This window comes from Penicillium atrosanguineum, assembly GCF_028827265.1.
Source record: "Penicillium atrosanguineum strain IBT 20685 chromosome Unknown utg000008l_segment0_segment0, whole genome shotgun sequence".
NCBI lineage: Eukaryota > Fungi > Ascomycota > Eurotiomycetes > Eurotiales > Aspergillaceae > Penicillium > Penicillium atrosanguineum.
The window spans coordinates 2,220,577-2,240,525 of NW_026623140.1; the positions used below are offsets into that span (position 1 = coordinate 2,220,577).

Below are 19,949 nucleotides of genomic sequence, written 5' to 3' on the forward strand. Positions count from 1 at the left end.
CAGGGCAGCCTCGCGAGATCAATAGTGTCCAATAATGAATTGGTAAGGCTCAGGTCCTCAGATTCTCAGCCCCTGCCCGCTATTCAAATAGTCTTTTTGGGGTCATGGTTCTGGAAGCGTGCGGGCATCCATGCCATCCCTTTCTCGCGTGGTTGCAGAAACAAAATCGCATCTGCAGATAGTATGCCTCAAGGCGATAGACACGTAACCGATTACAGCATGAATCCCGGTCAGTGATCATTGTATTATTCGGGCAAATCGGACAGGAGGATTTGGCCCCATCCGGTGGACCCTGCTCTACTGTGAGGAAAGGGGAAAAAAGGAAATAAAATATTGAATAACTAGGGAGATAGGGAAAATAGGAAAGACCAGGAAAAAAATAGAGAATGAGGAAATTACAGAACTAGAAAGTTCAAGAAACGAAATACAGAATCCAGGGAAAACAGAACGAAGGAAAGACGGCAAACAGTCAGAACAAAAGGCCATAGTCACATTCCGTTGTGCTCGGAATTCCTTTCTACCTACTGGTCAACCGTCACTAAGATTAAGTGCCTGCGAACCGCACTTGCTCTCCCCGCTTGTGGGCTTCTTGTGGGACGGCAGAGATATACTGCGCTGACTCTGCTTCCTTTCCTCCCTCCTCCACCTCTCCGCTTTCGCGATTTCTTCTCGCGAGTGGTCTTGACCTGGCGGTCCCTTTCGTTCCTTCTATCCGCCGGTTCTGGAAATTCCGTCTTTACGATTCCTCCACCTCCCAAGCCTTTGCCGCCCGCCCCCCGCGAAAGTCGGTACTTAACTTCACCGCGCGCTACCCGGCTGTCACCGGACTTCCCCCTCGAATCCCTTCGAATCGCCGAGCGACAAACTCGACGTCGCACCCACCACGTTACGGACTCGGCTTTTGTCTCGGAGGATAAATTGGCCCAATTGGAAACCCGGCGGCACCATTCATAACGGAACGTGGCAGTTCCTGGGTGTGGGGAAATAATCATTTCAAACCCCCGACGTGCTTAGAACAAGCGCCGGCAGACGTTCATTCGTTGCGTGGGTCGTTTCAAAGTAGAGAAGAGTCTTTTGTATAGGTAGGTCAACATTCACCACCTTTTGGTTGTCTGGCGGTGCCACAGCCTCAAGTCCAGGCGAATCATTGTCTGTCTCTGATTCTGAATTGGGGGGAACGCGCAAGTGGCGTAGCACCATCGCATCCCTGATTCAGATCGAGTCGGCACTGGCACCGTCATGTCGCGACTGAAATCACAGCGCCGAGATCCGTTCCCATCACTAACGACTCGCGATTGTCTCCAGATATACCGACGTGTTCCTGAATCATGGGTTGCATCGCGTCGAAGCCCGCAGAGGCGGACAAGGACGCTCTCCAGCAAAATGCCCGCATAGACCGAGGGATCAAGAATGACAAGAAGACAATGGATCGGACAATTAAGATCTTGCTATTGGGTACGTGATGCTTCGCGATACCAGTCCCATTTGGCATGGTTCCCGTCATGTATTATATGCTAACATGATACCAGGTGCCGGAGAGTCGGGCAAGTCAACGATCATCAAGCAAATGCGCATTATTCACAGCCGAGGTTTCCCCGAGGAAGAGCGCCATACAACACGGGCCGTCATTTATTCAAACATTGTCATTGCCTTCAAGGTATTGTTGGATATTATGAACGCTGAAAGCATTGATTTTGAGCATGAAGAGACAAGAGTATATTCCCCTTGATATGTTCTAGTTATTCGATCTGCATGCTGACCGTTTATTTCAAGTCGCTTGCGGAATTATTAGACAACACGGACCCGGATGTGGGCTCAGATGAGGCCTTCTCTGACTTGAAGGTTCGGGACGCGATGAGGGATATGTGGCTTGATGCCGGCGTGCAAAAGGCCGTTGCGCGTGGTCACGAATTCGCCCTACATGATAATTTGGTATAGTAAGTTTACCTTGCCAGTCACGCCTATCGAATAAATCCCGTTCTGACAATGCGCTACAGCTTCCACGAGTCTTTGGACCGCATTTTCAAGCCCGGTTGGCTTCCCGATAACCAGGACATGTTGCAAGCACGACTTCGCACTACGGGTATTACTGAAACTTTGTTCGAGCTCGGGCAAATGAACTTCCGTATGATGGATGTTGGTGGACAACGTTCAGAACGGAAGAAGTGGATTCATTGCTTCGAGGGTGTTCAATGTCTGCTATTTATGGTCGCCTTGTCTGGATACGACCAATGTCTGGTTGAAGACCAGAACGCGGTAAGTTCACAATTACAGTCACCATTTGCAGGCCACCGTCGCTCATTCACATCGCAGAACCAAATGCATGAAGCCATGATGTTGTTTGAATCTCTAGTCAACGGCGAATGGTTCAAGCGGAAACCCATCATTCTCTTCCTCAACAAGATCGATCTTTTCAAAGGAAAACTCGCCATTTCCAACATCTCCAAGCATTTCCCCGATTACACAGGCTCCAGCACAGACTTTGATGCTGCCGCACGGTACTTCTCCGATCGTTTCCGCGGTATCAACCGAATCCCAGATCGCGAGATCTACATTCATTACACGAACGCCACAGACACCACATTGCTGCGGGCGACCATGGATTCAGTCCAGGATATGATTATCCAGAAGAATCTCCATACCCTCATACTATAAGGCAGCGGCATTCAGAAATACCGGTGGCCTTTTTGATGAACGTCATTGTTGCCACGAAGTTGATTTTCGTTTCTTGTCGAGCTCTCTAGCCATTTCCTCTGTTGCATTCCTCGGCGGCTCCATTCTCCTTCTGTCTTATACATTACCGCCAGAACTCTTCGCTCTGTTTTGTTTCCAATCTCTCATTTTCCTTTACGAGGCGTCTTGATATAAAGGAGGAGTCGGCTCTCTGGCCCATCCTTGGGTCTGTTACGTTGCATCCAAAAGCCCGTTCGATTTTGCCAACTAATGCCCCGCTTCTGTTTCAGCGAAGTTGTCCTTCTCTCTTTTTTTTTCTTTCTTATTGATTTGCAGGATGATACCACTTGTTTTTGTCGCTGCAGATGTGTGATACCTGAGGACTGTTCCCTGTATTATCACTATTCTTTGTTTTCCTCATAAATGAACTCAATAAGCTCTCTTTAGTACACTACCAAAGCCCATTAGCAGTAAACAGTCATTGTGTCGAGACTCAATGACCTATCTCCAGTTGTTTCACAAGTTGCTGAAAGTGACACCTGAGGCACAAGATTACATAATATTCGCATGATCAGAGGCGCCGAGTTCCGGCCCGACGATTTCGCCTCCGATTCAGACTTATCTCCAACTCTTCCCAGTTGCTGGGTCCTACGTCCACCATGTTGTCAACATCGTTACGCCGGGCCGCATGGGCGCCTCTGTCCGGCATACCTCGTTCCGCCCAGAATGTTTCTTCTACCGGTCTGCTCAGTGCGACCAGCCATGTGCAACAGCGTCGGTACTCCTCATCTTCTTCCAAACCTCCGGTCCCGCCCAGCGATGGCTCTCGTCGCATGGATACCTCGACTCCGGCCAAGGGTGTGAACTCTTCCGGCGAGAAGGGCAAGGCGGCCCGCCGCCGCGGCAAGGATAACAGTGCCCGCAACGGATCCAAGGCTAGCCAACAGCATGCGGCATTTTCGAAGCTTCCCAGTGTCCCCTCGACACAGCACCGACAGCCGCATGGTGAGTGTCTCAGTCCTAGATTTCCTTTACCCTACATTGTATATCCCATTCAAGATTATTTGCTAACATGCTTTGTTATCAAGACGTTCATGTCGCTTCATTCTTCTCCATTCACCGCCCGATCTCCGTGACCACCACGGTTCCCCCGACCTCATCCACCGAAGCCTTCGATGCGATCTTCTCGTCAAAGAAGTTCCTTAAGAACGAGCCCGAAGATGTCATCTTCACCCTGTCCTCCACTGCCCAGAACATGGAGTCTATGGCCAATGGCATGTCGGAGCCCGAGGACCAGTTCGGCCAACTCCAGCGGAGCTTCACGAGCGATCCTAACGGTGAGCTCCAGATGTTCGATGGCACCGAGTCCAACATGTCTGTGGAAGACTATGTCCGTCGCCTGCGTCCCTTCCACCCTCCTCCCCCTCCGATTCCCATGGACATGAACTCCTCCGAAGCCATGGAGTCCGAAGCCCAGAACCAGCACGAGACTTCAACCTACTCCACCGTGCTGACAATTCGGGAAACTTGCAATTCCGATGGTCGCAAGACTTACGAGGCCTCCACTGGTCCCTTTGTCCGTGACCCCGAGCACGGCATTACCATCGACGCACCTGGCTCCACTTCCGGCATGACCTACGTCGAGCGCCGTCGCCACAACCAAACCATCCACGCCATTAGCACCAAGCGCCGCCGCAAGGTCAAGATGAAGAAGCACAAGTTCAAGAAGCTGATGCGGAGAACGCGTACTCTTAGACGAAAACTCGACAAGGCCTAGACTGGTCTTTCATTTTTCATTCTGCTTTTCTCGTTCGGTTCATCGGATGCATCTTTGGCCCACGTCTTTGCATCGTCTTGGGTTGAGGCTTAGTGTTGTCTGGCTTTCAGGGCATATATCCTACTTCTTATCGTACATTGCGAATTTTTTTTCCCTCCCTCCGTCTCCTCTTCCTTTGCTCTCTTACATTACACTAAATATCCAATCGCTGCCATGTCCTTGAGACGCTTCTGTGGTTACTGAGCTGTTTCTAATGTGCGGCTTTCACGGCCCTCATACATTGCGGACTACCCAATAGATTCTGCTCTTTTGATTTTCAGTTCAACTCTGTTATACTGTGCATGGGTAGATCTAAAAAAAAAAAAACTAAAAACTTTGATTCAAAGACATTTCACGTCTTAAGTAGAACTACTGGGAGACTCTAAAATCATGCATATCATACGCATGCATGCATGCACGTGCACCTACACCCAGGTCTTTGCCGGCAGAAATATGAAATGAACATATCGAGATTCTTATATCAGACCGAATACAAAGACCCGGCAAACCAAAAGAAAGGGACAACAAAGAGCCATAACCGAGAAAATAAAAAGGGTGTGTAAAATCCACAGCTTAGCCAGACGGACAAGAACCAAGTTCAGGGCCCGGCTCAGCGAGACCCATATAAAGTACAGTATCCAGCGCGCGTTCATGCAATTGTAAGCCAGTCCAATATCTACCACACCTGACCACCCCTGAGGAAGGGTTTCCTAGTTCTAAATACCACCAAAAAAGAAGTTCTTGTCAAAATGAAATTATCATTGCCAAAATCATTCTTTCCTTGCACCGCTTTCCTCGTTGCCCGACATAATGCGAGGGAATTCGTGAGTTGTTATGACGGGGTCGGAGGGTCGAGAATCACACGTCGGAAACCGGTCTGAGCTAGATACCTTGAAGAGGTAGCTAGGTTCAGAATTCGGATTCCAGGTGAGACGAGAAGATGCTCGTTTAGGTGCAGGAGGCTTTCGAGCGGGAGTTCATGAGAAGAGCGACAATCAACCCGTAAAGACCTGTGAGAGAATGATTCGTTAGAATGGGAGGGGGCTGAATTGGACCAGAAAGCGACAAGACTTACCCAAGACTTCAGCGAAAATAAGAATCAAAATCATTCCGACGTAGAGGCGGGGTTGCTGAGCAGTTCCACGCACACCGGCGTCACCAACGATACCAATAGCAAAACTGTAGAAGATATCAATTAGTCATGAGAAGGCTTGATAGGTTGTTCAGATCAACCGAGTTGGAACTTACCCAGCGGCCAGACCAGCCAGACCGACAGAGAGGCCAGCACCCAGCTGGATGAAACCAGTGTACAGAGGAAGCTGCTGGGTGAGGTCGTTGGCGACCAGGACGGACACGACGAGACCGTAGATACCAATGATACCAGCCATGACAATGGGGACAATGTCTGAAGTTTCAGTCAGCGAAATGACAATGCAGGCGACATGGTCCAAGGGATGTGTCTTGAGAAATTGATATCGAAAAAATGGGGCTCGACGTACTCTTGACGATCAGGTCGGGACGGAGGACAGCCATGCTGCACACTCCAACACCGGCCTTAGCGGTACCATAGGCGGCACCGAAGCAAGTGAAGACGATAGCGGACGTGCAGCCCAGCGCACCGAAGAAGGGCTAGAAGAATGGCATCAGTATTGTTGATAGGCTAGCTTGACGTAGGTGATTGAAGATGTGGAGGGGATGGGGGGAACACGGAGACGTGAACGGGTTGGACTCGGGGAATCTAGGAAGTTGGACTAACCGCATAGACGGGGCTATTGAAGTGTTGAGTTAGCAGTGATTCATCAATGGTTAGAAGCCTTCGGGCAGCGAGCCAGCGGACCGGCGATCCATAGCTGTCAAGCACCCAGGGGGCTGATGGAGGCTGCATGGCGACTTACCAAAGCTCAGTGGCCATTTTGAAGATATGGGAGCTCGGTGAGCTTCTCTAGTAGAGTATTGAGCTTAAAATAGATGGTAGGAGACCCGAGATGTGCAGGCTCAAGCCGTGGATGAGGAGGTTGCGGTAATCGGGAGGATGGAGAGTCCTACGAGGTCAGAGGCCACCACGCTGGTCTCGGGTCACGTGAAATTGTCTTGGCACGGTATATGCTCCACATTGATCTTTGGTTGTATACAATGGAATTTCACCTTCATCGAGGTTTTCTTTTCCCTTCTATCTTACAAAAGTCCAAGGCTCGTTATTGTACAGGGTTCACCGTCACTCGGCATCCCGGTATATCCAGCTTGGTGCAGGATCTAGATGTCTCTGCTCCGTCCACAACTGGCTGGGAGTACGTGATTGCCTTCTCAGACAATGCTCCGAACAAACTTGGCACAACGACAAGGTCTTCTTTGTTCTCGACCAAAGATTCAGTATCCACCTCGTCAGCATTGGCAACAACACCAAAGCGATAGGTGACAGATGCTTGCGCATCAGTGTTGCTCGTAACCTCGTCTTGTGAATGTTTCGGTTCTAACCCGACAAAGAACTCGATAAAATCGCCTTCCGTGGCGACTTGCGACAAAAGAGAGAGATCTTCACCAATCATCCCATTGGCAAGGAATGACGGCATATCCATAGGCGCATCTGCACTGGGATTGAAGATTTGATCCAGTGTAACGAGCCCATTAGGACGAGCCATCCCAGGGAAGCTAAACTCTGGGTCCAGCGAAAGGAGGCCCTGTTTCTTTCCCCATCCGCCTCCACCGCTCATGACACGGTGCAGCTTGCCACCCTTGCGCAAGGACTGAGTGACTCGATCTTGTGTGGAAGTGAACTCCCGATCGGCAATAACCAGGTCGGGCTTCTCAATCAAGGCCCAGACAGAGACTCTTTGATCCAAGATATTATGCTCTTTAATATAGCGGGGAAGCGCCATTTCCAGTTCGGTGGAAGCCGGCATTGGCTCGACCGAGGTTGGGTCTGTCGACTTTGACACTTGGCGCAGGATATTTCCCATGCCGGTAATAACGCGCCTACGCTCACCCACAGGGTCAAGTGGAATAGTCAGGCTGGGGTTCGTAGCAGAAGAGACGGAGGTAAGAGAGCAACTTGTGAGGTTCACCGCTTTGCTCATGATGTATGCGCCGACATCATCATTATAAAACCAGCGCATGCCCATGAGCGTAGATTCTTTCCCATTGATAAAAACCGTGTTTGCAAGGCGTATACCAACTTCATGCGCGGTTCCATTCGAAGTATTGGTGTCCTGGATGGAAATAACAAGGTCGGACTCTTCGCCTGCCGGGCCTCCAATGCGCCGAGCAGCCGCTGCTTTCCCTCGAACATTCTCTCGTTGAACTGTCAAAAGTGACAGACCCTCGGATTGTGACGATTCGAACTCAGAGTCACCACTGTCTCCAGTGATAGATCGTCCAGAATGCGTCGAGTTCGGAAGTTTATCAATGACTGCTGCGATGGCGTAGAGCGGCATGGACTTTGGAAGATCGGGATATAATCGGCCTATCAAGGATCCAAGGAACGGATTGGAAGTGTCGATCCAGTGGGCAAAGCTGGGGGTGACAAGCAGGAGGGGAACGGAATCCGAGGCGACATTGACGGACGATTTGGAGGGAAGACTTGACAAGATATCATCAGCGTTCTTTGGCTGCCGTTAGTATGTGTCTGGTCACAGCGAAGGTATCAAAGGCTCACAATAGCCTGCGGCGTCCTAGTAAGCCATGTGTAGGCAAATGGCGAGAAGTCCTTGCCCGAAGTCTTGCGATTTGTCTCCGTCGCAAACCATTTGTTTGCGCATCTCGAGCTCGGAGCTCGATTTGAGCTGCGCAGTAGGCGGATCGGTGCGGTTTGATGGGAGATCCTCATGGCCATAGAATCGAGGCCGAACCTGGAAATCGTTGACATCAGGACATCGACTCCAGACGCGGAATGTCAAGCAGAACAAAAGTTGGAGCTGTGGGGAGTGACCAGTTAGATGCGCGACATTTAGAGGAATAAGACATGTAATTTAATGTATAGTTTACAATACGTCGCATAAATCTGATGAAATTAATGTTCCAATTACTGGTGAGCTAGCCGTATCTGGTAAGCGCCCCCGCGGACATCCCATAGGATCCGCGGACTTCGTCGCATCTCACCTTGCTGTATTCTGTTAGCCTTTCAGACTAGGACAGCAAATTCCATTTTATTGGTCTTTAGCAGGCTTAAGGTTTCAATAAAAAAGCCAGTCCCTCTGGAATTTAAAAGAAACAATCCCCGCGGAGCTCCGCGGGCTGGGATCTGCATAGCAGCAGTTGGATCGATCCAGCACTACATGCTCGATCATGAAACGTGATAATCAAGGCAACCCGATCCAAGTGACTCACCGATGGAATCGACCACCTCTATCTTGTTTACATTGTCGTGAAAAGAAGCGCCGGTGTGATCGTGCTCAGCCATGCTCGAACTGCGTGCTGCGAGATATTGCATGCAACTACGCAGGGCAGAGCGCAGGGGCTCTAGGGCCACAAGATGTTTCACAAGTCCCAGCTGGAGCGCATCCTGAAAACCCAGCGGAATTTGATAAGCAGTAAGTAATTGATATTCTAATCATGAATTCATGAAGACCCCCTTTCCCCCTTGCTAACAATTCAAAGCAATGTTGAGGAGCTTCTTCAGCGTATTCGCCGGTTGGAAGAAGGAATGACTGAAAAACAAGTCTTGCCTCCAAAGGCCGATGTAGAACGTCAGGGGGTATTTACAAATTCTATACACAGTTCAGAGGTAGTACGCATATCCATTGCAAGACATCTAATAGATCTAATTGTTGATCGTTGCATAGGCTTTTGGCTCTCACTATGTTATGCCATTCAATTCACATCCCCCATCCGACTCAAACCCCTATGAGCACACTCAGTACCCAAGCCTCATCGATATGACTCGCAAGCTTCCTCCACTACGACAAGCAAAACACCTGTTCGATAATTTTGCGAAAGTATTGCAGCCGACTTTTGGCGTTCTTCATATTCCGTCTACTCGTATCCTGATGGATCGCACATATCAGTGCTTTCTCGAGGGTGAAGAGCCACCGGCTGCAGACTTGATGTTGCTTTTCGCCGTATTTGCCGGGGCTGCGCTTGTTTGGACGCCTCAGCTCCTGGAGAAGCTGAACGCAACCCAATGGGAGGCGAAATCGGCTTTCATGGCATACGCTCGTCTTGCACTGGCTATCTTGGATCATCCTCGTCAAATACTAAAGCCGTCGACCACGGCTCTTGTTGCCATTGGCACCATGGCTCATCTGCTCATGAATACTGATGGTTTCCCGCTCAAGGTTCATGTGCTTCGTCACCGGTGTCTTTTGATGTCGAAAGACTTGGGAATCCATCGTTTGGATACGGCGAAGTCTCGGGAAGAGCGCAGGCTTAAGGGCTGTGATATGATTGAAGTCGAGGTTCAAAGACGTCTCTGGTGGTGCATGGTAGCATCTGACTGGTAAGTCGCAGTTTCTCGATTTCCAGAAAAGTATGCTCATAACATGCAGGCTGCTTTCGTTTTCCGGTGGGCCTCAAGAAGGGGCCTACACCTTTCAGCCAAAACACATGAAGGTTGATTTGCCGAGTAACACGGACGATGAATTCATTACAAGTACCGAGGTTAAGCAAAATCTGCCCTTGTCCGTGCCCACCAACATTTCCGCGTTCTTCTTCAGAGTCAAGTCATCAGAACTTTGCCGTGAAGTCATTGATGCATTGCCGTCTATTTTGCTGGATTCACAAGAGCCAAAGTACGACAATATTCTCCAGCTGGACAAACGATTTCATGATCTTGTCGACAGTGTTCCGACATTCTTCAAACTGGACCATGATAGCATCGAACAAAGTCGGGCCATATGCAAAGAGCGACCTCACATTGCCTGGCAGCGGATTGGCTTACATTTCAGTATCCACACCCGTCTCTGTCGACTTCATCGGCCATATCACCTCGAAGGCGTGACGAACCCCAAGTACGCCTATTCGCACTCGGTGTGTATCCGCTCTGCCTATAAAATACTGGAGCTGCGACACGCGATGGACGAGGTGGACTCCGAGGTCGGGCTGAAACCCGCACGATTCTGGACAGTCATGCACCATGTGTTCTTCGCGGCTTTGATTCTAGCGATGGACGTCTCGTTCAACCCCCAAGCACCGGACGCCGATGCTCGGAAAGCAAAGGTGCTTGCTGCCTATGCGACTCTGGAGAAATCCAAGCAAGAGTCAATGAACCTGATGGAAGGAATCCAGAAAAATTTACAGACATTAATGTCTACACTCCATAAGCAGCGGTCGCAGACCGGCTCTGGTCCGGATGTTTCACATGAGGAGTTGCTATCTAGTCATACAGCATCCGGGCTCGGCGTATCACAGATCGTTCATGCAGGCGAAAATTCAGGTTTCGTACAGCCCTCCTCGACCGTGACCGGGGACAGTGCTCTCGGCTTCGCGTTGATCGATGACATTGGCGAAGAAAGCTGGGAGCATCTCTGGTCTGAGTTTGTGGCTGTGGCCCCTGATCTTGAAGCGCCACAGTGGAACGCACTACTCGACGACGTCGATTTTACCTCTCAGCTCGATGTATACTAGGAATACTAAATATAGACTCTCACTCTTTTCAAATATTCTGCCTAGTTACTTACCTTCGAGGCCCAAGATCATTCCGAATCAGGAATAGCGTTCACCGCTAGGACTCCAGACCGTCAGATCGTCAGTACTTCAGGTTGCGTCAGGGGGGAGACGCCACAACCATCACTCGCTCGTGAAACCCCAGCCACTTTGACCCCTGCACGGCACGAATTTGTATTAGACGCACGGCACGAACTTGTATTAGATGCAGTGAGGTCATGCCGAGCCAATTTCAGAACAAGGCATGTAGCGTGGCCTTGGCAGGTGGGAGGCTAGCAGACGTAGGGCTGGACCGTTTGATAAGCGCCACGAAAATAGTGAAGAGAAAGCCAAGGATGGTCCATCATAAGATACATGTTGCCAAGCCCACTTGCCAGGCAGCCAGCAAACGGGGAGTTGGGATAGGTCCGTAGTCCGAGAGAACCCCTAGATAATCCATCGGTAGCCCTGGGCGCGATGAAGGGTAGCTGGGACTTGATCGCATCATGCGAATCTTAGACGGAACCTTGGACAGGCGACTATCGCAATTAGAATTAGAATTATTAGAAACGGAGAAAATCAAGAGAGTGGAAACACTGTTGCTGAGCCACACTTCTCCACCAATGAGATTCCGACTGAGCCACAAGTGGCGGGGGCATGACGCAACCGCTTTTAAAGCTTGCCAGTCTCCCTTTTTCTTTAAAGCAAGCCTCTCTCCGCATTCTTCTCCCAAACTTCTCCCTCCCTGATATCCCTCCCCCAAATTTCAATACCACAGCCATCATGCCTTTCACTGCCTCGTAAGTTGTCTCCCTGGAGCTGCTAAAGTTGGAATGCGACTCAACTTCCCTGCGCACTCCTTTTTCCAGTTCCGGTCGCACTCGAGCGAACATCATGACTAACTCGACCACAGTGACATCTGCAAGATCATCTTCGCCATCATCCTCCCCCCTCTGGGTGTCTTCCTGGAGCGCGGATGTGGTGCTGATCTCCTGATCAACATCTGTTTGACCATCCTTGGTTGGATTCCTGGTGTTATCCACGCCTTGTACGTGATTCTCTACCCCTTGCCAACTCATGAAGGCTTTCAAAACAACCGCTAACGGCCTCTGCAGCTACATCATTTTCAAATACTAGACAAGCGACCGCATAAGCGATGCCGCCGCGTCTGTGAATGTTCTGTCTCTAGGAACATCCCCCGTTGCCAATCTCCCATCGATTCCACTTGAAACCCCAATGTCCTTGCTCCTTTCAAGTGCAGTGATGCATTTGTCCAACGAGCGCCGGCGTCAGTGTGCTTCCGCCGCAGTCCGGTCGAGACTAGCCTTCTGCAGCAAGCCCCTACTTGGCATCAGCCCGATGTCCATAATTGCCTAATTTCGGTGACTGCGCTTGCGTGCACATCGTCTATTTACCCTTTTCTTTTGTTTTTGTTTTTTTTTGTTCCTTTTGTTATGCGATATCATCGGTCTTGTTTTTGCTTTTCAAATGATACCACCTCATATTATACTGACAGTGGGCTCTGCGTCTTGGCCTGTGGTCGGTTAGCTTTTTACCTTGACGGAATGGCAATTATTTGAAAATCTTGAAAATACTGAAATTAGATCATCGTAGATGCGTAGCAGAATCATCCCCAGATCTGCAGGCTGGGGTGGTGTGATGTGCCCATCGGCGGCCCTATCGGATGAGGCGGGAGCGACGACCTTCTATTAAGTTGGTCGATACAGGGCGGCACCAACGCCACCAACGTAGAGACAAACATCGACATGGACGAGCTGGTCACTCCTTGCGTCGATCACGAGGAGCTTTTCTAGAAACCTTGGGGCTGAATCAAGCCTCGGGGCCGAAGAGCCAACCCTACTACCAACTTCATCAACCGTGGGACAAGTGCGCAAACTCCCAGCCCCCATGATTTGAAAACATCAAAGCGATCAGCGAAATCAGAATAGCCTGAAACACCCCCCGGCGCGTTCAGTGATTTACGCTGCACTCTAAGCGCCCACCCTGCAGCCCCGGCGCGTATAGCTGGCGCCTACACCGTAGCCACCCAACCACCGCTGGACCCAGGGCGCTTTACCACCTCAAGTATTCGCTGCTTGGACAAAACCACAGCCTACGATGTCATCTAGTTCCATCATGGCGCCTACATCTGCTCCGCCTCATATACCGGGTTTCAGAATCGCCTCGCGCTCATTATACTTGATTGCGTGGGCAGCTCGGGCGTCATAATCGACGTATTCACTACGCGCCTAATATCGCGATGCGCTCACTTTTCGTGTTTAACTAGTTCAAGGCCCGTGTTGAGGCTGCGTGGCTTTTTCTTCTTTTCTACTTTGCTGCCTTTGCTTCAATTCCCTTGCTATTGCAGCTGTTCTACTGGTTTCGATGATGATAACCTCAAAGAGCTTATGGCTTCGAGGGTAGTCATTCCCATACAGCGTTAAATAGGTTAGCCAAGTATGCCAAGATACGGGGAGAGAATTTGGTTACTGATGTCAGTTACAGAGTCATCACAGTATGCTATTCCATCCTCCGTACAGGATACTAGCTGCGGTCCTTCCGTGGGTTGCCATATGTTCGGCCAGCACCTCAAGCGATTCGAGCTCGTCTCTATGGGACGTCATCCCAGATTGTGCAAAGACATGCGTAGAAAACTTCGCCAACGCTGAGTACACTTCCGCAGAATGCAGCACCATATCGGACATGAAATGCTTGTGCCGGACAGAAACATCCAGCGGTCTTACAATTGGAGAGGCGGCGTTAAGTTGTGTCTATGCTCTGTGTTCGAAGACGATTATCAAAGGTTCTTCCGCCGCAGACGCCTACAGGATCTGCGACTCAGTATCGGATGCTGTGTCGGAGACACATAAGACAATCACAGCAACGACCTTTCCTAGTGTGTTGTCTACCTCCACGACCGAGTCAACGACAGCCGACTCCGCTCCAGCGACCACTACTTCTTTTGATCCCACCCCAGCAACTACTACACAATCGATTACCTCTACAACTTCGGGCGACTCTGCAATCACTGCTTACCATCCAACCTCGACTGGAACTGGAGCAGCGCCCGCTTTCGTCAGCACTGAAACCTCTTCGGAATCAACCAGTTCTTCATCTCCATCAAGCAGTCCGGCTGTCTCCAATGAGAATAAGGATCACCATGTCAACGCTGGTACTGTGATCGGAGTCTCTGTCGTATCGGGTGTGGCAGGTTCCTTCATTATTGGAGTTGCTGTGTTCTTCCTCTGCAAGAGATGGCGACGAAATAACCGGGTTGAAGACCCAGACTCGGACTTTGAGATTGGGGGTGCCATGGCTGAGCCTCCTGGTTTTTCCCGTGATTCATCACCTGAGCCTGGTCCCCGCCTAAGTCCAGGCTCGGGGTCTACTTCATTTGCTGCTTTAGTCAATCGGCCGGAAATGTCTCAGTCATCACGCACCTTGCAACCAGGATCTCAACGCCCTCCAAGATTGGTTACACCTGAGATTGATGAGCCTCTCCAAGAGCTCCGGGGACAAGGACGTATAGGGTTGGCTGCTAGCTCCGATTCAGAATGGGGAGGCTCACCTCGGACATTATCATCACAAGCCACGCTTTCAGAGCCTTTGCAAAACCAGGGAACTGGACTATATCCCAAACCACTCAGATGGACCCATCGTCCTATCAGTGGAGAAACACTATTTGAAGAGGATGAATACCAACAGGGCATCATGGGGAGAACACAAAACGCCGCCTCAAGAACAGGATCTCCAAATGTGAGGACAGGGCTGCCGCTGCCGGCCAATCCTCGTGCTTTTAAGGACGGATTCCCATCACAGCCGTTCCTCCGTGCCCCGGGTCAACAACGACCTGGCCAGAGTCGAACCCTTACGCCTGTTTCTACCACAAGGGGATTGACACCACCATTCACTGGGCCTGCCTTTCGCAGATCTGACGTATCAAACGGTACCAGTACTCAAATGGACAGCTCAGGCGGCTTATCACAAGAAACATCATCCAACGCCTCTTTCACATCACCCTCTACAACCGCCCAAGGCCGCATACTAAGCGATGCTCACAATCAACCCAATACTAAGCATGTTTTTTCGAACACGCTAGGACCACCTGCAGAGATAGTATCCCGACCACGCATCGTCCGCGGCGACGACATCAAACGCGTCCAAATCCGCAGCAGTCCCCGCCCACCCAGCGACGCAGGAGCACCATGGGGCCCCGATGACCTCTGGCTTGAACGAGGCCGTGGACGAGACATGCCCGTCTCACCCTCTGAGGTTCCATATCCCTCAGAAATAAATCCCGGCGCCGTTGGATACCCATCGAGTCCGAAGAAAAGACCCGAGGATATGCCAAAGAGAGGGTCACCGACGAGTCGTAATTTGACGCCTTCGAGGCGGGGGCAGGATCTGATCCTGCGTGTTGACTGATGAGGGTACTTGTTTGTATTTTTTTTTAATAATGTTTCTTGGTTTTTGTTAGCCTGGGCTGGACCTGGATGCTTTGTTTATATATGTATATATCTGTTGCCCTGGTGGTATTATGCACGTTGATGAACACAATTGTATCAATAGAATCATTTGAAGATCAAAACTCTTTCGTGGTGAATAGAAGTGTGTTTCTGTCACTTTGCTCCCATTTGTCTTTTCCCGGGTCTTCCTCTTGAATATTTCCTCTCTAATTCACTTCTTCAGTTTACCTCAATCCCCCTTCTCAATTCCAATGACACCTTGGAGCCGTGAAGAAATGGCGACAACTTCGATCTGCCCAGCCCTCTCCGACGAGCTGTGGGAGATGGTCATGGATGATGATCAGAAGACGAGCAACCTCTTGTTCTCCACAATGTTGTGCAGGTCTGTGGTGACGAACTCCGGCTATAGCGTCAGGAGGAGGTATTCTGGCTCCATATCTCATTAACAAGTTCAGAGATCACGGAGTGGAGGATTCAATAGAATGTGTTGTCTGACCCAAAATTAAGCCCTACTATGATTTCTGCTCCGGTGAGCGAATGGAGTATCATCATCGCATTCCTATATTCACGAGCCCGGCCCCAGTGAACAAGGTTGAACATGATTATGGAGGGTGTATGCAGATCTACCATTGGACCATGTCATTACTGCATGGCAGTGAAGCCCAAATTCAGGGCTTGACATTTTAGTTTGCATCTACGGGTCGAGCCCAATGACAGAATGCCAGACACTTCAAGATTGATAATTAACCCCATTCTCATCCAGATGATTCCAGTTGGCGCCCGCCTTCACATGTTAGTATTATGTTACCGTGCATAGACCGTGCGCAAGTAGTGCTCAGACTAAGAGTACAGATACGAATCGGGCGCCTCCATACAGAGAGGCCGGAATTGCAACTCCCCGCTCCGGTTGGACCAGGATTGGCTGGCAACTGCCTGCAGATGGTCACGAACAGAACCCATAGACATAGTTTTTCTTTTCCCACCCTACCTTGCAGTATCCACCAGAGACATGCCCGTTATGCTCGTGGCCCAATTGAGGAAAAGCGATCGAGGAAGAATGACTGGAGGTCTCGGGTTCTCCAGCAGGGTGGTATTGTGTACTTCAAGCCATTCAAGCACATTCTAGGCAATACATCAGGCTGGCAAGAGGCATAAGCTACACTTGGATAAATTCTACACCATTCATATGTACAGAGGAAGATCGCTGCCGCGGCCAGTTGGGGGATGTAAGTGCTTGTCGTGTGGACCCACTTTTTCTCCATACTGTAGGTACATGCAGTAAACTCCCTGCAGGCGCTTGTCGACGAGATGATGCATGTCTCCCTGGCTTGCCATTTCAAAGGAAATTCGTAGCGGTCTCTTACATTCCTAGACATAATCAGTCCTAGCGACACGCGCATGTTGTATCAGAGGGACAGTTTGGCGACGCCACATACCGCCGATTTCTCTCCGTCGCGATATATAGATTTGGACAAAACCCACCTACTGTAAACAAGGCCATGCGGAAGCGGTGCGGACTCGACATTTCCGGATCGTGAACGTCAGCCTGATCTATGTTATCATAGCCCCAGCAGGACCCATCCAGGCTATCCGGTTCCTGAAACCAGTTGAGTCAGCACTCGGAATTACATGACGTCAGATCCCCAATCTGCCCCGCGGTGAGGCGCCTAGATTCGATCCCGTCCGACGGACAGCGCCACGCCCCGCGAGAACGGGATACTCTGAGTAGCATAGTTCGCACAGAGTCACAGAGTCAGCAAGTTCCGAGGTCAAGTGACTCGTCTAGGGTGGCATGCGAGGGGTGCAATAGAGTTGCTTATGCATGGACGTGCGTCTCTCGGTCCATCGACGCGCCGGACGAAGGCCTAGATACAGAGACCGCGGTCCATAACCGGTTCTGAAAGACGGAAAAATCAGTCGGGACCTTTCATTCGGAACCATAAAATTAAGAATTGGTTACAGAGTGCCGTCATGGTCTGGGAAACCTCAGCAGAACCAAACACTGGAACCCCCCGCGACGTCAACGGCCCACTCAGCCAACGGCAACGCCGCTCAGACTCCGCCTTGGTAAACCGCGGACTCGCCTACGCCATTAACGGGCAGTCTTTCTTCTTGGGGCGAATCAGGGCCTTGGGCGGCGCTCGTGGTTATGGCTCGCGGCGCCAAGGGCAAAGGGAAAGACCGATTTGAATCCGCAGGGGCAGATAACCCTCCCTGTTCGCAAGGGCACTGTCCGCCCAGTAGGGTGCACGCAAATGACGGACGAGAATGACGCTTCTGAGGATGGCAAAGGGTGGGTCCTCGTAACCAGATGTCTTGTCTTGAGATAGGGTACTGTAGTTATGTAGCGCTGGGGGTAAAATGATGCTACATATATTAATGGCTATCCCCCACGCCCCATCGCCCTTGCTTTCACCATCTGCACATCGGCACACCTTCACACCTTCACACCTTCACACCTTTGACAGACTCGGACCCGCATTGTACCTTTCTTCTCACACCCGAGACGTGAACGCAGAAACGAGAAACAGACGTGCCTAGGCGATCACTGCAAGACCCACAGACCCACACACCGTCTTGTCCGTTCACAATTGACGATGGCGACAGCCGAAGGACTCGGGGCTCAGTGGCCCCACCACGACGATCGGGCCGACTTGTACGGTGGACCTAACGTCGTCATACCTCCTAGCCATTTAATGGCACCGCCCCCTCGCAACTTACCTCCTACAACAATGTCAAACCAGCCCGAAGAAGAAGTCGTCTCATCGGGAGAAGAATCTCCCCAGGTCGACACTCCCGCCTCTACACCGCCGATTGTCACTAGCGACGACTTTGCTCTCGCTTTCGATATCGATGGCGTCTTTGTTAAGGGCGGAGAGCCCATCCCAGAAGCCCTGGAGGCTATGAAATATATCAATGGTGAAAACCCATACGGAATCAAAGTGCAAGTCTTAATCCTGGCCCCGGGGGGAGGTGTAAATAGTACCTTTCGCTAACAGCCCCCTCTATAGACCCTACATCTTTCTCACCAACGGCGGCGGCAAGACCGAAGAAGAAAGATGTCGCGATCTCAGTCGCCAACTCGAATATGAGGTGGACCCCGGCCAATTCATCTGCGGACATACCCCCATGCGGGAAATGGCCGAGCAGTACGGCACTGTCCTAGTCGTCGGCGGAGAAGGCGAAAAGTGCCGCATTGTGGCCGAGGGATACGGATTCAAGGACGTCGTTACTCCCGGAGACATAATCAAGACACAGCAAGATGCGACTCCGTTCCGGAAACTAACGGACGAGGAGTACAAGAACTCCCGAACGCTCGATTTGGACAGCACTCGAATCGAAGCGATCTTCGTCTTCGCTGATAGCCGTGACTGGGCAGGCGACCAGCAGATTATTCTGGATGTCCTCATGACGCAAAAGGGACAATTGAATACCCGGTCGGAGACCTTCGACGAGGGCCCGCCCGTTTACTTCTCGCACAATGACGTGTTGTGGTCTACTTCACATGAGCACTCGCGCATTGGCATGGGTGCTCTGCGCGCCTCGCTCGAGGCCCTCTATAAAGCTGTCACTGGCGGCAAGGAACTCAAAACGGTCGCATTTGGCAAACCGCAGATGGGCACGTTCGCATTCGCCACACGACTCCTCCAAGAATGGCGCAGTGAGTCCCATGGCATCGATAAGCCCCCAGCCACCGTTTACTTCTTCGGTGATACTCCCGAGTCCGACATTCGAGGCACGAATGAGTTCAACAAGACCTCGGAGGAAACCGAGTGGTACTCCGTCCTTGTCGCGACTGGTGTCTGGCAGGAAGGCACTATCCCCCGCTTCCCACCCAAGAAGATCTGCAAGAACATCTACGAGGGAGTCAAATTCGCCATCAACCGTGAGGCACAGAAGCTCCGTGGTCGTGGTGGCTCCTTCAGTATGTTCACGGATGAGATCAAGTCGATCCAGTTGAACAAATAATCTGCCACGCTGGACTTGGCACTACCACCTACATTCATATCTTCCGATTCTTTCACCTACTATACCATCCCACGCCCTCAAGAACCATGATTCCGCTTACGATGCTCAACCCCATCTGAGTTTTTCATTTCGTGGCCAGTACCCCTTTTCAACGTATTATGATTCACATAATCCGCGTTGTCGGATCCATTTACACTTCAAATAACATGAACAATGACATGATAGAGCTTAAAAACAATATCTCTTTATCTCTTGCCTTCATCCTACTTAATTATACAACACCCGGTATCGCACAGACACAGAACAAATAAGGTCCTACAGAGGAAAGTTAGCCTCCCGAATGTCTCCAAGGTATGGTATAAAGGCTCCGCGTACAGACAGATCTCCAAGATTGCCAGAGAAATGATGAAACAGATCGAACTTGAACAGGCTCCTGCCACATGCTTCGA

General features: G+C 50.7%; 8 protein-coding genes across 8 annotated transcripts; 6 read left to right on the forward strand and 2 right to left on the reverse strand.

The window, feature by feature from the left end:
• Window positions 1-1,328: 1,328 nt before the first annotated feature.
• N7443_010346 (guanine nucleotide-binding protein subunit alpha) lies at window positions 1,329-2,655 on the forward strand (the record flags this gene model as incomplete). Its single annotated transcript, XM_056890402.1, has 5 exons — window positions 1,329-1,455; window positions 1,530-1,714; window positions 1,774-1,937; window positions 1,998-2,256; window positions 2,314-2,655. The coding sequence occupies 5 exons, from the start codon at window positions 1,329-1,331 to the stop codon at window positions 2,653-2,655; spliced, it is 1,077 nt and encodes a 358-aa protein (XP_056736893.1).
• A 677-nt stretch (window positions 2,656-3,332) lies between these two features.
• Window positions 3,333-4,450, forward strand: N7443_010347 (mitochondrial 37S ribosomal protein mS38; the record flags this gene model as incomplete). The annotated part of the gene is made up of 2 exons (XM_056890403.1): window positions 3,333-3,678; window positions 3,762-4,450. 2 exons carry the CDS (start codon window positions 3,333-3,335, stop codon window positions 4,448-4,450), a joined length of 1,035 nt encoding a protein of 344 aa, XP_056736894.1.
• A 987-nt stretch (window positions 4,451-5,437) lies between these two features.
• N7443_010348 (H(+)-transporting V0 sector ATPase subunit c) lies at window positions 5,438-6,401 on the reverse strand (the record flags this gene model as incomplete). The annotated part of the gene is made up of 6 exons (XM_056890404.1): window positions 5,438-5,499; window positions 5,565-5,668; window positions 5,738-5,894; window positions 5,989-6,118; window positions 6,246-6,258; window positions 6,385-6,401. The coding sequence occupies 6 exons, from the start codon at window positions 6,399-6,401 to the stop codon at window positions 5,438-5,440; spliced, it is 483 nt and encodes a 160-aa protein (XP_056736895.1).
• Window positions 6,402-6,684: 283 nt separating this feature from the next.
• On the reverse strand, window positions 6,685-8,312 carry N7443_010349 (uncharacterized protein; the record flags this gene model as incomplete). Its single annotated transcript, XM_056890405.1, has 2 exons — window positions 6,685-8,094; window positions 8,142-8,312. 2 exons carry the CDS (start codon window positions 8,310-8,312, stop codon window positions 6,685-6,687), a joined length of 1,581 nt encoding a protein of 526 aa, XP_056736896.1.
• A 458-nt stretch (window positions 8,313-8,770) lies between these two features.
• On the forward strand, window positions 8,771-11,047 carry N7443_010350 (uncharacterized protein; the record flags this gene model as incomplete). Its single annotated transcript, XM_056890406.1, has 4 exons — window positions 8,771-9,015; window positions 9,083-9,179; window positions 9,268-9,920; window positions 9,970-11,047. 4 exons carry the CDS (start codon window positions 8,771-8,773, stop codon window positions 11,045-11,047), a joined length of 2,073 nt encoding a protein of 690 aa, XP_056736897.1.
• An 801-nt stretch (window positions 11,048-11,848) lies between these two features.
• N7443_010351 (YqaE/Pmp3 family membrane protein) lies at window positions 11,849-12,168 on the forward strand (the record flags this gene model as incomplete). Its single annotated transcript, XM_056890407.1, has 2 exons — window positions 11,849-11,865; window positions 11,979-12,168. The coding sequence occupies 2 exons, from the start codon at window positions 11,849-11,851 to the stop codon at window positions 12,166-12,168; spliced, it is 207 nt and encodes a 68-aa protein (XP_056736898.1).
• Window positions 12,169-13,582: 1,414 nt separating this feature from the next.
• N7443_010352 (uncharacterized protein) lies at window positions 13,583-15,490 on the forward strand (the record flags this gene model as incomplete). The annotated part of the gene is made up of 1 exon (XM_056890408.1): window positions 13,583-15,490. The coding sequence occupies one exon, from the start codon at window positions 13,583-13,585 to the stop codon at window positions 15,488-15,490; it is 1,908 nt and encodes a 635-aa protein (XP_056736899.1).
• Window positions 15,491-18,128: 2,638 nt separating this feature from the next.
• N7443_010353 (phosphatidyl synthase) lies at window positions 18,129-19,500 on the forward strand (the record flags this gene model as incomplete). The annotated part of the gene is made up of 2 exons (XM_056890409.1): window positions 18,129-18,475; window positions 18,543-19,500. The coding sequence occupies 2 exons, from the start codon at window positions 18,129-18,131 to the stop codon at window positions 19,498-19,500; spliced, it is 1,305 nt and encodes a 434-aa protein (XP_056736900.1).
• Window positions 19,501-19,949: the final 449 nt, after the last annotated feature.